Source organism: Melanostigma gelatinosum (genome assembly GCF_949748355.1).
Source record: "Melanostigma gelatinosum genome assembly, chromosome: 24".
Lineage (NCBI taxonomy): Eukaryota > Metazoa > Chordata > Actinopteri > Perciformes > Zoarcidae > Melanostigma > Melanostigma gelatinosum.
The window spans coordinates 8,996,228-9,013,663 of NC_136657.1; the positions used below are offsets into that span (position 1 = coordinate 8,996,228).

General features: G+C 43.4%; 1 protein-coding gene across 1 annotated transcript in view; it reads right to left on the reverse strand.

The window, feature by feature from the left end:
* Nucleotides 1-859: 859 nt before the first annotated feature.
* Nucleotides 860-17,436, reverse strand: part of LOC306797384 (inactive dipeptidyl peptidase 10-like) — a 17,829-nt gene continuing 1,252 nt past the window's right edge. The window contains exons 2-27 of the mRNA XM_079296724.1: nt 15,753-15,867; nt 15,563-15,658; nt 11,908-12,002; nt 11,529-11,603; nt 9,821-9,873; nt 9,643-9,724; nt 8,787-8,907; nt 8,388-8,542; nt 7,954-8,051; nt 7,729-7,852; nt 7,599-7,637; nt 7,351-7,458; nt 7,174-7,265; nt 7,026-7,073; nt 6,823-6,941; nt 6,612-6,659; nt 5,902-6,000; nt 5,750-5,819; nt 4,874-5,002; nt 4,732-4,797; nt 4,558-4,612; nt 3,754-3,853; nt 3,279-3,337; nt 2,386-2,458; nt 2,134-2,207; nt 860-1,928 (exon numbers count right to left, since the gene is read on the reverse strand). Of these exons, the coding sequence (XP_079152850.1) occupies nt 1,803-1,928; nt 2,134-2,207; nt 2,386-2,458; nt 3,279-3,337; nt 3,754-3,853; nt 4,558-4,612; nt 4,732-4,797; nt 4,874-5,002; nt 5,750-5,819; nt 5,902-6,000; nt 6,612-6,659; nt 6,823-6,941; nt 7,026-7,073; nt 7,174-7,265; nt 7,351-7,458; nt 7,599-7,637; nt 7,729-7,852; nt 7,954-8,051; nt 8,388-8,542; nt 8,787-8,907; nt 9,643-9,724; nt 9,821-9,873; nt 11,529-11,603; nt 11,908-12,002; nt 15,563-15,658; nt 15,753-15,867 (2,319 nt within the window). The 3' untranslated portion in view covers nt 860-1,802. The remainder of the gene's footprint in view (nt 1,929-2,133; nt 2,208-2,385; nt 2,459-3,278; nt 3,338-3,753; nt 3,854-4,557; nt 4,613-4,731; nt 4,798-4,873; nt 5,003-5,749; nt 5,820-5,901; nt 6,001-6,611; nt 6,660-6,822; nt 6,942-7,025; nt 7,074-7,173; nt 7,266-7,350; nt 7,459-7,598; nt 7,638-7,728; nt 7,853-7,953; nt 8,052-8,387; nt 8,543-8,786; nt 8,908-9,642; nt 9,725-9,820; nt 9,874-11,528; nt 11,604-11,907; nt 12,003-15,562; nt 15,659-15,752; nt 15,868-17,436) is intronic.

Below are 17,436 nucleotides of genomic sequence, written 5' to 3' on the forward strand. Positions count from 1 at the left end.
CTGGAGTATTCAGTGTTTTAGTACTTTGTGGGTGAGCTGTGGGTGTTTCACCACCAGATGGCAGTGTAGCCTCTGACAAAGCTCAAGAGCAGAGGACAAGTGAGGAATCTGCAGCCCACCAGTTCAGCACTGAGGTAGATCACATGCACAATATTCAAACACTAAATGGACAACCCTGGCTAATCAATGCTCTTATGTATTTTCGGCATTCTTCCAGTTAAAACAGTGCTGACATGCATATTTCTCTTCTGCTACAGTAGAAAACATCCTGTAGAGACGGTCTGTGCCGGTCCACCAGACACTTTCCTTGCTCAGATCTTAACTCAGTTTCTGAAGTTTGCTGCTGGACTTGTTCTTTCCTCAGAGGATGAGGCCTTCATATTGGCGCTGTAATTGCTTTGATGTAATTAAGGCGAATCTGAGCAGCGTGGGATTTAAAAAGGTCGAGGAAGCGTGGGATTTAAAAAGGTTGAGGACAGAGAGAGAGAAATGGTTTTTGTTTCCTATTACATGACATTTTCGTCAGTGTACGGGTTTAAAAAGGATGGTGAGGAGCTTTCAGACTGCTGACAGGACTGCATGCTGCCACACAAACACGGCTACTCATTGTGACCAAAGGAAATTAAAATGTGCCGATATCAACGTGTGACCAGGACCAGCGTCAGGACGGATGGTGCACAGTTGGGTGCTGCAGCAAACAAGGAACAGCAACACCCTGCATCAGTGCAGCGTTTACTGTACTCATGCAGGGATGACTGGGCTCAGGGGCCCAAAATGTATTTTTAGAGCAGTATTACTAGAGTAAAGGGTCCGAATACTTCCTCCTCCTCTGCAAGACATCAATTAAAACTCAAATGCGTCTCATTCATTGGTCTTTAATATTAAAAACAGCACAAAAAAAATACAATAAGCTTTTTTTTTCCAATTCAACCCTCACCAACAATGAATGAACTCTGTACATAATCACAGTGAAGAGCTTGTTATGCAACACTTATGACGCAGCATGAGAGAAATAACACTTTATACTGTTCATCCAGAACGCATTTTAAAAGGAACATTAAGTGGTTTAAAACCATTTTGGCAACCAGTAGAAAGTATATAATAATTTAAAGAGAGCAAAAAGGACCCTGCAACTACTAAAAAACGGACATTTGCACGAGACGCGGCTACATTACAGCCTAAATTCAATGCAAACTCTGATACGGTTACACAGTACATCATGTAACTACTGTGAGCATTCAGCATCTCACGAAGAGACTGCAGATAGGAAGTGGCTTCTTTGTGCTGTGGGACAACATGTCACTCGTCGCCCCTTTAAGCTAAATCTTTAAAAAAGAAAACAAAAACCATCACTGGGAAACAAAAGAAAACACTGGAGAGAAGGAGAATTATTAAACATACATGTTGGAGGGTTTTGTCCGATCTAAAGCTGATGAATACTGTACTTGTTAAAACCTGCTGTTATCCCACCTTCACATGGCATGAAGATGGCACATAAGGCCAGAATCTGTGCCAATTTCAGAAGTTATGCTTTAGAGAGTGTTGGCTTCAAAAGAACACATTTTACCACCTCCTCCTCCAAACATCCCACACATTTTAAACAGAAATGCAACATTTTCTCTGCTCTGTCAGTGAAAGAGATGTATTCTACTGAGACGACAGAAAGCATGTCTGATATGTTGAGGAGACGCTTGTTTTGTCCATCACACGTTGTGCTACGGGTATAAAACACACACTCAAGTCTACCAGGGGCACATGCACTCAGAACACACAAGGTCCAGCAATAACAACCACGTTGCCTCTCACTCGTCGTCGCGTTGGTCGAGTAACGACGCGTCCATCAGACATCCTCGAAAATAACCAAGCAGGGACTGAGTCAGCTGAATCCGGCTACGCGTCGACAGGAAGTGTCCCTCGTCTGGGTAGATCTGTCCCAAAGATATGAAAACAAACAGTCACCCAAAACTCCAAGAGCGCACGTTAAAGGGACATTTTTCAGTGTAAAAATACACGTTTTTCCCATTTAGTTTGGAACAGAACGTTTTTAAGTGTGATTCAGGATTGCACAGCTTCTACAGATATGATGAGTCGTGAAAGTGTTCGACATTACTGGACACAAGCTGTTGCGCTTACCTGCATAGTATAGTTGGCTCCGATCTTTATCAAGTGTTTGATGAGCTCTGCCGAGTGCTGAAAGTGAACGTTTGCTGTGGACAAAAACAAACGCATGCAAATAAGTGTCAACGGGGTTCATTTACTGGATACAAAAGCTCTGGCTCTCATCCATCAAGTTTCAAAGATCTGCATCATGTAGAGAGGACACAACCTGCAGTGCACCTTTAACAACACACAGTACAGTCAGCGAGAGACGGGAGGCGTGCGTACCGTCCGCTGTGCCGTGAGCCAGAAACAGAGTTCCTCCCTGCAGACCTTTCATGTTGGTCAGCACTTTGGATGCCTGGAAGACACATTCTCCATCAACACATCGCATTTCAGAATGTCATCACATGTTAAAATGTCACCGCGATGGTTTTACATTTAAAAGCAGACCACCCCCCCCCCCCCCCCCCTGCTGAGAGAGTCACAAAAATAGCCGCCCCAGTTATAACGCAACCCACTTAGGAGGAGAGCGACTGACTGCAACCTTCGCGTAGAGGACAGTTGTGTGGTTTATTTTGTGTGTTTTTCCGCTCGGTGCTGCAAAAAGGACACGATCTGAACCCTGAGATGCTTGTGGCCACATGTCCTTTATTTTCTAACTGTCTCGATTGTGAAGTGAACCAAAGCAGAGCGCGTTTTCATTTAGAGAGCTGTGGGAACCTTTGCCTCGCCATAAAAAAACAAAAAGGAGATTTTGTGGAATAAAAAGGAAGGAATTTGAAATTGTATTCGGAGGAAAGTGTATTTTAGTTGTAACATTGTAATTAGTAAGCTTTCACTTGTGGCTCCGTTAAAGTCTGGAAGTGAAATTGATTTATAACTCATTTCTCTAAAGCAGTGGTACAAAAGGTCAAATACACCTGAGGGGTCTCAAGAAGATTTACAGCTTAAGGTTTTTGGGTGCAACACAGCAGACAAGTCCACGTCAGATTTTATTCACAAACTATATTTGGTTGATTTTTCAGTTGTGTTTTGTTAGTTTGCTGACTTATTGCTGCCTCAGCAACCTCTTTTTTCCAAATTTATGCATCTGGCTGCAGGAAAAGATGTGATTTTTAACATAAAATTTAAAAAAAACAAGCCCAGCAACAGATGCATGATGGGTAGAAGCAGCTCACTTGGTAGGCGGTCTCCTCAGTTGAAGGTGATCCGAGGTATCGCTCCGAAAACGCAGACGCTGGAAAACAAAGGTTTCAGCGTGTTGTTTTTAGAAAGATGTGAACTTAACGGAAGAAAAACAAACACTGGAGCTGTGATGAGATGAAAACAGAATCAGTCTTGAGAAGAGATCGTGCATGTCACATGACAGTAGGTGTGCATTTGGAGCGTGCAGGATCCAGCCTCTTAGAAACACATTTCAGCGTCTCTCTTCTGCTGTACAGTAATACTCGGTCGAATGAAGAAAGCGTTTCATCCTAAAAACTCAATAAGCCTGAATTCCCGAAAGCAGAACCGAAGGATAATTAAAGTCACATTACCCAGACAATGCACCACGCGGGATGAAGACGTCTGCAGCAGCAGAAGTAATTCACTTCTCCACGTCCCTGCAGTGTGTATCAAAGAAGAAGAGACATGCGATTTTAATTTCCTCACCGTAAATGGACCAGTCGGTGATGGGAGCCCGAGCTGCTGCGCATCCGATCAGCTTCTCAGTCGACTTCAGCATCGTCAGAGTGAGGAAGCCGCCGTAGTCCTGTTGAACAACGGAAAACAAGCTCTTTTTCACACCTGGATGGATTCAAATATGCTCAGATTCAGATGATGGGGAAGCAGAATAATGCACAGTTATGTTCATTTTTACTGAACTATTTTACCCACTCAGGCCTCTGCACATCATCCAAGTAAAACAACCCTCGCAAGCAAATATGACCTCATTTATAGCCCCCCAAAAAATTGGGAGCCGCTCTTCTAAGCGATTTAATGACATTACACAGACAATATTTATTATGCAGGCGTGTTCAGTTTTAAAGTTCCTGCATATTCGTCTCACAGAGAGTAATTATTTCACAAATTGAATACGGATCTTTATCAGCACATCAAGCATTTCTACAAATTGGTTTTAGCACCTCCTGTCTCAGCTGAATGCACTTATTGTATTAAGAAAAAGGCGGCAGTTTTTTTGGAAGAAACCTGAATATATTAAGCTGGAAATGTGGACTTGAGGATTGCATTGTAGCCATCATCCAAAATAATTGAACAGATTATATAAGGATTCTGGATATTTTGAGATTTCTGTTCATTTCATGAACGAGGGTGCTAGTGATGACGTGAAATCTCTGCATTAATGTACACATGTTTCACCATCAGTAATCTTTCATTTCAAGCTCATAACGTATCCTTTTAATGACGTTTTCAAACAGTTAGACAGATTCATCCCTCAGGGAGAAACGGACTAACCTCTCCGTAAACTCCCACACGAGCGCCATCGATGAACGGCAGCTTCGCCAGGTATCTGAGGCACACAGAGGAAAACCTTTTAACTTGACGAGTATTAGAAGAGCACCTCAACACAGTGCAAACCGAACACAAGGTACCGTTATGCATCCAGACGGGACAGAATGCGCGACTTACTCCAGAGCTGCTATCTGGTCCTCTGCGTCCACTGTGCCGAGCCGCCGATGGACCTGCTGGAAAACCCTGAGAAGAGACAAAGAAGAGGATCAGAGATATAAACTACTGGTGCATGCTGGGCATCCATGTGGATGTTCAGTACCTTTGCCCACTGAAGCCTGACCCTCTGCCGTCCAGTTGCGCTACGATGACCTGCTCCGACCCCACCAGCACAGAGTCCCAGTCCAGCCTGAACTCCTCCGTCACCGCCTGCTCGCCCGGAGAACCAGCGCTGCGAGGATGGACACAAACATCAACACCTTCTTTTATTGACATTTACAAAAACAGACTTGTTTCAATCGTTTATATATTGTACTTCTTTACTCCACGACATTTATTGAATGCATTAAAACTAAAGACGTTTGGAGTGTGGCTTCTGCCCCTCGTCGTAGTCTGCGACAGTGACGGTGGTTTCGTGTGAGCGCGTCACAAAACGAACACCAGAAATTTCAGCAGCAGAACTTTTTCTGAATCATCTCACGACTCCTCAGATCGATCTCGTGTCCCTTCGGAGGGGCCGACCCCCAGGTTGAGAACCACAACACTAAACGAGCTCACTGTACATAGAGCAGTGACAACGAGCTCCACCTCGAGCAGCTACACCATTAAAATGGATGCATCAGTGTTAATCTAATAATGCAATGTGCATTTTACTGACAGAGCTTCTGCACTGAAGCAGGATTTGTACCTCGTTTTATTGGTACTTTTACTGAAGTGAAGGATCGTAGTACTTGATCCACCAACAACTTTGAGACTATTTATTGAACCTACTCTGCATCCAAAAAGGATTATAGGACATTAAAATTGTCGCTACATGTACATTTTCTCATCATCATGTTCATTTATATCTGCTGCTGATGTGTAAATCGTGTTTTAACTGTCCAGCCTGCAGGTGCAGAGAAGTGAAGAGTCCTCCGAAGCTCACAGTGCGGCAGTAAATGGTGAAAAGATGTAAATGTAATGAAGCGTTACGGCTCACACAATAAGGAGAAGGCCGTAGAGGTAGGACTCAGAGAAGCCGGCAGGATAGAGGAGCTTCAGAGGCAGCTCTGTGAGGACGACACGGAGACATTAGGACAGCCGGAAGACGGATGCAGACACACTCATCCATTAGTGCAGATCATTTCCTACCAAAATCATCATTAGTGATCATCCGGATTTCCGTCTGAATCCTCTTTTTAGTCTCCAGCGCCGACCGCAGAGGGAGGTTGTTCTCCAAGATGAAATACGCTGTGAAGACAAATGTAAAAATATTAAATATATAATCTGCTAAAGTAAACTAAAATGCCTCAGCATGTGAAGGAGCACTTTTCTAAATATAGAAGAAGCCTAAAGCCTCTCGTATATTCATGTGTGTTTATATATTCATATAGACAACAGTTCACATGAAATATTCAGCGCTTCATCCAGAGGCTGCAGCAGTGGAAGAGCACGACTCCATCTTTATTTTATAACCACTAATCCACACAGAAGGCAGGGTTCCTCTGCACAAGAACATACGCTTCATCATCTGAACAACTCGATATGAATCAGCACTTTTACATCTTTTCAAAATCATTTTTTCTAAGCGCGCACGCGAGTATCGACTCCACAACTGTGGAGATGAATATTGAAGACTATTCTAAATGTCATACGAAAAATGGTATAAATGGACAAATTGCCGGTGCAGTTTGGCAGGAAGTCAAATCCAACAGCTGCTGGTGTTTTCCGAAACATAACGTGATGCTTAATTGCTACAAACTAGTTTCCATTCCAGAGAAAAAGCACATCTGCTCGCCCAAACATGCACCACATGAACACAAACTGATTCAACTTTAAAAAGGAGAATAAAAACGACTTACAGTCCACATCGTCCAAACTGAGGAGCAGCACAGCTGGAACTCCAGGACCTGCGATGAAAGGAATACAACATTCATTGTTGTTGTTCGGAGACGCTGATACATCTACTTCCCGTTTTGGACATTTGCTCTCTAAATCTATACATTTCGGACTTATTTGGGCATTTTTCTAAACGTTCACGCCATTACAGCTACTTCTTTGAGTCCGTCTGACCTTTGCAGTGCAGGACGGCGTGCTGCGCATTGGGGTTGACGTCAGCGTCAAAGAACGAGCAGTCCTCCTTCAGTCCACAGGTGAGGCAGCGGCGTGGAAACAGGCCGAGAGTGGACACACTGTCGGCGCACAGAGACAACAATGTGCATCACATTCAACAGAGAGACGTCACAGAGAGAGACGATGAACAAAAGGGATTTTACCTGTACACGTGCCTTTGTTGTGCACCGTCCTCCGTGCTCAGAAAGTATCTGTGTGGACGGAAAGCAGAGCAGCTAAAGTAGGACGAGGTTTTAAATTCAGGCAGAGGAAAGTGTTTTGTCTGTATTTTAAGTGAGAATTAAAACGTACATGATCTGGTTGTTTTCGTCGTAAGCTAATATCTTCGTCACCTCCCAGTCTCCGGACGTCAAGTGTCGAACTTCGTCCTGGTCGCTCCGTAACTGAAATGGGAAACGGGAGGAAATGCACCACCATCCTTTGGAAGACTTCGCCACGCCGAACGGGACTTGTATTTTCTGCCGTTACCTTTTTGGAGAACATGGCGACGTGGTGGAAGTCTCCCTGACCTCCTTGTTTCACGGGCAGACAGAGAAAGAACCTGCTCCTGTCCTTGGAGAACAGCGGCTCCTGTCTCTGCGGAGACAAACAGAGGCGACACACGAATGCTTCCCGCTGTACTCGGCCCTCTACAATGCCACACGTATTGCTGTGAGGATAATACAGTGTATTACGTCTGCACCTTATTGTTGTGGGATATGAGAAATGATGTTTACCTGCATGGAGAGCCACGTCGCTGACGAGTCCCCGTGTCTCTGAATTAAACAGAAGAAAATGAAATTCACTTTGACTCTATGACGGATATGATCGTGAGACGTTGTTGTTGTTGCCGCCAGCAACACCCACCTGCAGGCAGACGCCGATGGTGGCGTCACACACCGTCAGCAGTGATGCATTCTGGGGCCGGTTGATCCACCGCACTGCCAGGTGAGTATTACTGATCCACTTGACCATGGTGACGTAGAAATCCCTGCACAGGAGACAAAGAGAGGACAGTCACGCTGTGCCTTTGTGTGCAGCACTGCTGCGAGTGTGTGTGTGTGTGTGTGTGTGTGTGTGTGTGTGTGTCACCTGAGCCTGAGCTGATCAGGAGGCTGCAGTTCTTGAGTGTGTGTCGCTCCGAACAGGTTGACCACCGACAACTTGACGGAAGGGTTTTTCTGACCGGCCTGAAGGTGTCAAACAAAGTTATTATTACACACGTGTGGAGATCAGTGTGTAAAAGAAAGAAGCGGCTCAAAAGTTGCTGCAGATGTTATTTTGTTATAAAATCTTAAATCTACTGAGCACAGTCGAAGGATTTTGCTCTGTCACAGAGCATACATTCGTTTTTTCTTATTAATTAAAGCAGTGGCACTTCATTTTACACGTAAAATATAATTACATTTATAAATTTATTCCTTATTTTATTTTAGAAGGGAAACTGTAAAATGTTTTGTATTTCTCTCTAACTTCACACATGATGTATGGACTTTATTTCCCACAATCCCCTGCAGCAGACTGACCATAGGATATGGGTACTGTAGTCCCCTGGGGTAGGCGTTGCCGGTGAACTGGGGCAGGACCATGTTGGGAACCACGGAGTCGTTGATGGTGAGGAAAGCCAGTCGCTCTCCGTCAGGCGACCACCAGTGAGCCAAGTGAGAACGCAGAATCTCCTCTGAAATACAGCAGCAATCAACATCTGTTCGTCCTTTCTGACTCCACAGAGCTCAGAGGCGCGATAACGAATAATGGGTTTTTCTTTTATTATTACAGATGTGCTGGTTTTCTGCACCTGTAGTTCTGTTTGACAGTTTTATTTTGCTTTTCTTGTAGGAGGTTATATGAAACTGGTCAAATGCTTCTTTGTAGGACATAAAAAGCCAAATGGTTGCAGTACACACACACACACACACACACACCTTCGTACAACCAGTCAGCCAGTCCGTTGAAGAGGACTCCCTCCATCCCAGAGGAGGTGATTCTCAGAGAGTTACTCTTCACGTCTGACTGGTAGTAGATGTTATTCTCAAAGATGTAGACCTGAAGAGAAGAGGAGATAATGAAGGTATTGATTACTTTTTGAGTCTCTTTTCTTTCACAGCTGCTGATTTTATCTCACCGCGCAGCAAAGCGTGCGTGTTTGTTCCTTCTCTTCCATCAGCGTTTTAATATTTGCATTTGCAAGTACAAACAGGATCAGCTTGCAGGTTCACCAATATCCGGAGGAGTTGTTTATTTTCCCCAGCTCTGCTCCGAATATGCATGAGTCACTCAGCAGCCATTATGAGTTGGAAAACTTTACCTGGAGCAACTCGGCTCTGCCGCACCACACAAAGGCTGGTGGCATCAAATCAAACATTTGTCATGAAGGTATCCTGTATTAGCAGAAGGAAAAGTGCAACACTGACTTACAGGAAGAGACTTAATCAGAAGCAGACGGACTCTAGAGCTGCAGCCCAAACATAGAAACACAGCATGATACACGAACAGTCCGGTAGACTTACTGCTCATAAAGCACAGAAATTACAAAGCTCCATTTTCTGAAAAACAGCTCATTTAAAAACGAACGCAAAAAAAAAGGATGCAATCTTTTGAGATTTACGATAAGTTCATTAATGCTCTAGATCTAGAAGTAATAGAATGTCATTGAAAACAAAACCTCTTGGTAAGATTTAGGCAAAAAAGGCCTTGGTTAAGTTTAAGAAAAGGTCGTGGTTTGGGTTTAAATAAGTAATTAAAGAAAGACGGAGACGCAATAGAAAGAATGGATCGTACCAGCTGTTGTGCTCGTCTTCCCCAAGCTGCATGTTGGAGCACCGCGTTGTGAACCTCCGGAGGGTTTAGCTCCCAGACCTCCCTGTTACACACACACACACACACACACACACACATAAAAATACAGTGACAATACAGTGACCTGTTTCTGAATCAGGGAGAGAACATATCTGCTCACCTGGTGTAGATGTTGTAAACGATGTACGACGCCGTGTATGAATATCTGTACATCTGCAACGACAGTTCAGCTCATCACGTAACGCAAACAATCATCATATCTCAAGAATACAATGAGAAATATAACAGAAGACATCAACAAGAGGAAACAAAGTCACTGGAGCGGCTAAGAACTAAGATAAGAAACAAGCGGATCATCCTTTGTGTTATTTATTGTAAAACATGACTTTATTCAGTTGGTACATTTGCACGTAAAGAGGGTTTATTCCTCAAATGGACAATGACTCTCAGCCTGCACTGAAGCAGATAAACGTCCAGCGCTGCTTCTTCATTTCCCCAGAAGAAGCTTTGAGACGGAAAAATATGCAACTATTTGTTCCTGCTTTGCTTGAAAGAATGAAATATTTAGACTGCATTACATCAAATGAAAACATGTGTTGTGTTTCATTTTATACACATTTCAACAATTTAATACATTTATAGAAACTTGAGGAAGTCCACTTTGATTTTTAAAAAATCTGTCTTTTCTTTCAACTACTCTTCGTCACAGCCGAGTTCCCTTCACCCATAACAGCGCACCAAATTAAGAAATTCAATTGCGAGCCGCTGAACATCTCAGCAGGTTGTGTTAGTCGCACCTCAAGGGGACTTCACGTTGCCCTGGCAACTAATAAAACTGGAATGCAATCAATTAAGCCTCGCTACGCAGGAGAGGAATGAGATGTGCAGACAGTGAGGCAGAAGAGCGATGCGTCGATGAAGAGAGAGGACGTGGTTTTGCTATTACACAGAATACTGCAGGACACCGACGTTTCTAAACCTCGGCCTGGATACTTCTGTTTGCAAACAAATGTAAAAATCAATGAGAGAGACCTTGACTGTGAGGAGAAGAAAGCCTCTCTGTGGATGACTGAGTGTTAACACACAGAAACCACACAACTCGTGAACCCACGCCGGTTTCTCCCGACTGTTGGAGCGCTCGGTCCAGCCGCCGACTCCGAATTCTCCAAAAAGCGTCAGAGAATCTGTTTTAATTCGACTCAATTACAATTTTAAGAATCAGAGCAGCAAAGTGCTCTTCAGACAACAAGAGAGCATAATCCGCTTGAGTGGGCGGGTGAGTTTGTGCACGCTAACCAGTGAGTGACAGCTCCCTTGGGTATTGTATGGAGGTATTATGTAAATTACATCCTGCCAGGAAATAAAGAAAACGCGAAAAGGACACAACTCCAATCACAGCGTGCGTGGTCACTAATCAAAACCACAAAGCTTTTGTGATTTCCAGCAGAGATTGTTGGTTGCATGACATATTTTGAATCATTTACTGGTTTTGCAGCAGACAGCTGAGGCTTCTCTTTCACATCGTCAACGTGTTGCAACTGACCGAAGGAAACTGGAGCGCCTCGATCTGCTCACAAACATCTGCATGTCAAGAGAAAAGGTCAAATCCCCTTTGGAGCGTTGCTTTTGGGTCAATATGTTCTGTGTGTTTATTTCGTAGATGTCAGATTCTTGTATTTTCTAATACTTTTATTAATGTTGATGCTTTACTGACTTACGTAACCTTTGTGCTGAGGTTGTAAAGAAGATACTCTGAAGAAATGACATCACAATGAGCAAAAATGAAATGTGGCGTCTCTGCAGAGCTCTCAGGGTTCATGCAGAGGCGTTGATTGTGACTCAAGCGTGCATTTCAATTTGGAACTCACCTGTTTGACATCGTAAGCGAACAGCGCATACTTCAGATCTGCAGAGAGCGAGTACTTTACCACCTTGAAGGCCACCTAACAAAGAAGAAAAATGATTTAGCTGAACACTTCTCTTGTTCGATGGTTTTGATGACGTTTATGGACCACATTCATACAAATAGTGGTTCTTGCACTCATAAATGCATAACTGGTGCAATAATACTGTTTAAAAAGTCCTTGATCCTTGAGTTCTCGTCCTACATGCATAACAAACAGGAATAATATTTCAAACTGAGCCGCTCGCTTCCTGGTGATTCAGGTACTTACTTTAAAAATGGAGTAAAAATAATAATATTCTGAAAAACTGAAATAACAGATAAAAAATAAGTACAAAACGTACAAACGTGCTGTTGGTCAGAATGACTTCCGTCTCGTTGGAGGCGAAGTTGAACTTGATGACGTGACCGTCTCGGTTCCTGTACACCACCTCTGAATCTGAGAGAGCAAACACAGAAACATGTAGAAGATAAACACAACCAGCAGCACAAATGTAACCACACACACACACACACACGCTCTTGCTGTCCTGGATAACACACAATATATGGTGCATATCCTTTACTTCCAAGCTCTTTCTGTAAATATGTAATGTGTTACTTTAAATATCTTCAATCCAAACTGTTTCCCGTTCCTGAGCTCCTCATCAAACTGAACCAGAAGCAGCCGTGCCCCCCGGTGAACTCCTGAAACTCATTTGGAGTGAATCTGTGGCTGATTGCAGAAGAGGAAATCACTCACTGCTGCAGCAGAAACACGCAGCTTTCAGCCTTAAACGCACATCGAAAAAGAAGCAAACATGCATGTGAAAAAGGATGCATGAAACAATTTTCTTTTAAAGCACAAACAGCCATTTTTGTTGACTTTTGAAAAATATTTGTTCAATTTTCTTTAAATAAACATCCAGTAGCATCACTCTCACTGGCAGAGCAACTGAAGCATGGTTTTAGAAAGAGTTGTGAACGCTGCTCTAGTTCCTTTGCTTCTCGTCTCCATCTACCGCACACATCGTCACACTGAATGCATTATTCATGTCGTTTTACTCGTATGGGTCACCGCTGAAGATGAAACCTATTGTTTGTGCAAACCTCGTTAGCAATCACGGACGACAAGCCAAGCAGCGTGACGCACACACACACACACACACACACACACACACACACACACTATATTCCTCTTATGCAAGTACCTGAATGTTTTCTTCATCTGATATAAAGAAGCTCTGCTCACGTTAACGGAACATTGGGAATACAGAATGACTCCATGAATAATTCACCACAACCGTGACCCTGTGAATACGCCGCATATAGGACCGTTGAAAGAGAAATAAGCAATGGAGCCGTCACTGAAACATGTTTGCGTGGTTCAAAAGTCAGTGAAGCATCAATAAAGCTGAAGATCATGAATAAGAACAGATGCTGGTACTGCGTCATGCTTCTGCACTGGCCGACATCGAAGCATGCAGAGTGCTTCAGCTTCAATCTTACACCGAAATGATTTCTTATATTGGTTCGCTTTTCCAAGAGTTTTGGAACTCAAGCTTCTGTAAGTGTGTCTTGAGGGCCGGGCAGCTACTGAAGCCTGAGTCGGATGTTAGAGGAGAGAAGAGGAAATGAGTTGGAGGTTGTCGGGGGACATTTCCATCACAGACATGTTTGAATTACATCCACGACTCCTCCAACAGAGGCCCAGACCACGTTTCGTCTACTCGGGCCTCTCATCTCCCGCCCTGCGTTAGATTTACACCACGCAACATGTCAGCCGGTAATTTCCCAACTTCATCATCAATCTCAATGAAACAGGTAACGATGGGACAGCTGACCCTGTTGGGTTGAAAAATGCATTATTGTGCCACAAAACAAGTTGCTTCTTTTCCTCCCAGGTGATGTAAGCCTTCAGCTATCGTTCATGTCATTGCTGATCCAGCGATCTGGTCTGATTGTCTCAAAAGCATCGGATTTGCACACAAAACATAGAACCCTCCCTAAACGTCTCCAGGATTCAGTCATCTTCTCCCCTGAATTAACCATTAAAGCTCCAACGTGGGTGTCATGTTCAGCTCCTCCAGCTACAGCTGCTATTTTCCTTCTCTTCCTGTCTTTTTTTTTTTCTTCTTCTTCTTCTTCTCCGAGCTCGAATGCAAACACAATCTGTCGCCGCTGTCAAGCCGCCAGTGAAAAGACATTTGAGATTCTCCACAGTCGGACGCTCATATGAGCGAGGACACCGAGGAGGAATGACGCTTCCTGACACGGTGACAGAATAAAGTCCTGAAAGTCTGACGTTTCAACGTCATTCTAATAGCGCTTTAGTTAAAGTCAGAGAAATGGTTCAATATTAATAAACACTTCCTGTCTCATGCTTCAAGTTACTTTTGACTTTAGTGTGTTAAACGGCTGAATATAAAATGTACAAACAAGAGAAGAGATGTAATGGTGAATCTACTCCAGGTACGCTTCACTATTTGAATGTAAATGTAACTATTTGTATTACATTTAATCTCGGCCGAGCAATAAACACGGGATCAAGTTTAAAGCTGGTGTCTTCTTCCTGTGCCCGTTGCACACCAATAAGCACTGTGTTGCTGTTATTATTGTTATTTTATTGTATATATAATGTGGTTTATCCCAAGGTGGGAGGATGTACAACCCCGAGTCACTGCAGGCTGTTGATGCTACCGTCTACTGTGAAGCAGGAGTCAGCGGGAGTTTATGTGTTTATGCGAACAAGCGATAAATAACAGAGAGCGATTTGAAAAATAAACTAAATTCAACATCCTCAGGGCTCAAATAAGCTCTTAATTGCCCACTTATATTTGATTTTGTGTATGGGACGCTAACAAACATCTAATACATTGTATTAATTCAATATTTATATCGATCTACATTTTTAGATCTCACAGGAAGTACAACTGAAACAGTTCCAGCTCTACTTATGATTAGCTTTTCTTGGACGAGGACAAAGCGAGTGTTTTACCTTCTATATGAGATCCTTTCATAGACTGTGGACTTGGTGAATAAATAGTTGTAATTTACAGTACAAACCTCAGACGAGAGATTTTCATTTTCTGCTCTGCTCTTCCCACGGGGCTCTAAACTTCACTTGTTTTTCCCGCCCTGGTAGGAGAACCATGGCCTTCCAGGGGTTTGATGAATTTGTCTGGACAATATTTGGCTTTTTATTAAACTCATATGTTCGTCTAAAGGCAGCGCTGTCTTGCTCTGTGTTAACCCGTGTTGTCATAAAGTCTGTTCTCAGTGAGAAATGAGAGTAAAAAGTGTTAAAACCCACTGACTTCAGACCAGCCGTCCAACCTGGCACTCTCTTAAATTGACATAACCAGCTGTTCACTCCAACACCTGACAAAAGTGCACAGATATTTCATTTTGAGAAGATAAAAATACCAAACCGTGTCTCTCAGACGTGACCTCTTTACTTTCTTCTCAGTGCCACACTGTTTTGTTCTCCTCTGTGACGTCACCATCACTCTTTCCTCACAATATTACGCTGCCTTCACCTCTTGATTCTCCTCCTGAGCTCCATCACCTCCACGTCTCCGACTCTGTGCAGACACGCAACACAACGCAGCAGAGGAGTTTCTGCACGATGTGACGCCGCTGGATTTATCTGGCACGTTGAAGCCTCAATTCACAACTTGTCTTCACTTGTACATCGCAATCAGTTTCATCATTTAAAGCTCCACTAAGCCGCTTTTGAGAGAATAATGAAAACATTCACATTCATGAGACAATTTGTCTAATTTCAGATTCGATTTTAGAGGAAATGGTGCATAGTCACAAAATCATTTCACGACAGGTTAAGAGCAGAACACCTCAAGGTGCCACTCAGACAGAACCAGGACATTCTGATGTAGCATTTCAAAATTAAAGCCCTTCAAAATCTGCACTGCTGCTTAATTTACTCAGCCCAAAATCACCCAGAATGCACCGTGGATCCGTGGATTTGGTTACTCCTATAGTTTTCTTTGCAGTACTCACCACTGATCCACTTGGCCTCGGGGTCGTGGACGCTGAACTCTGCTTTGTACAGATCCGCCACAGTCAGCCTGGACTGGCCGCTGCTGGGGAGCTCCGCTGGGAGACAACACAGTAAACCCAACGTCAAATCCAGTCGATTCTTAACAGCTTTATTCCCGAAGAACCAGCTCATATACACCCGACGACGTACCAGGTGTGAGGACGAACACCGACATGGTGATGAGCGAGCAGACCGCCACGATCACCAGCAGAGAGATGGCGATGCCCTTCCAGTTCCTCTGTGTGGGGCTGACGTCCACAAACTCCTGCAGACGCACACAAAACACAAAGTTAGCATCGGTGCATGCCGCTGATTGGACCGTGTATCATGTAGCCTACAACTGCAAGTTATGAAACACACACGTGGGCAGTCGTATGTGGACACATTGTACTCATGTCAATGCTGTCATCTTAAAACAAAGGGCATTCATCTTCCACTCTTCTAGTTTTCAGGCTTTCCACCAGATGTACTAATTAGCAAATGTTAGCAACAAGCTAAACAAAGACATATCTGCTAAACATCAGCATGTTAGCATTGCCAATAATTACCTCAAAAAGATAAATCAAAAAGATAAAAATGAGACGTTTGCATGTGTAATTTTGTTATAAATGCATAACTTTTTTTAATTTATTTGATGTGTTGACTGTAATCCTGGATTATGCTCTTATCTGAACCAAAGATGTCTTGGATGTCTTAATCTGTAACTTTTTACATGATGACATCTCTGACCCGGCCGTCGAGAAGCTACTGGGTTACGTCATTTCTCTGCACTCGTCTTTTCCCTCGCTTCAGGCTAGAATGAGGAAAATTACCTGTAGACTTTAAAAAGAGAGAAATGACGCAAGGAGGGTTTTTAGTTCAAGCCCGGATTTGGCGAGAAGCCGGGCGTGGACGAGCTTTCCAGCAGCGACACTGCAGGCAACTGTAATAGGAGCTGTCATATGGTGTTTCATTCACCACTCTCCAGAGCTTGAGAAAAGACAGAGTGGTACATCAAAGAAGGCAGTGTGAAGCCTCTTCCTCACATCAAACGTGTCAAGTTTAATGTTGACTCTTTTCCAGAAGCGCTGCCTGTTTCCTCCGTAGAACTTCCACGTAGACAAGCGAGCAAGAAACACGTGTTGCTTTCAAGTTGTAGGAGAAATGTTTGAGATGAGACAGAAACATCTTGATATCTGATTGGAACCAACCTCCAGATAAATAAAACAGACAAAGTCGGTTATGTATCTGCTTTTCACAAAATCTTGGGCGTTAGAAAATAGCTGGATAAAAATGTCACTGCAATTAAAATCCTATATTATGTAATTGTACAAAACGTAATAACTAAATGTTTTTGCACAAATCTGACATCATTTGAGTGCAAGTGTGCCAAATAAGATGTCAGGGAATGGTTCAGACTGCGTACTGTACGTGGGTTCTTCTGAAGAACGGTTGGTGAATGAGGCCCAAAGTCTGCAGACTACATATGAAGCCATCCAGCAGCTGGTTAGCTTAGCTTCGCACAAAGACTGGAAACAGGGGGAAACTACTAGCCTGGCTCTTAAATTAAAGCTCACTGTTATGTCTTTTGAAACTGCCCGAATCCTTTTGGCTATTGAAGAACATCATAGAGTACACTATACTATTCCTACTAATACTAGTACTGAATTCAGTGACACTGAAGGACTATGATAATCAAGATAAAAGGCACAAATGTATCCAGAACAATCTGTATCAAATGTTCTGTTGGGTGAGGAGAGAAACTGATTCTCACACACACACACACACACACACACACACACACACACACACACACACACACACACACACACACACACACACACACACACACACA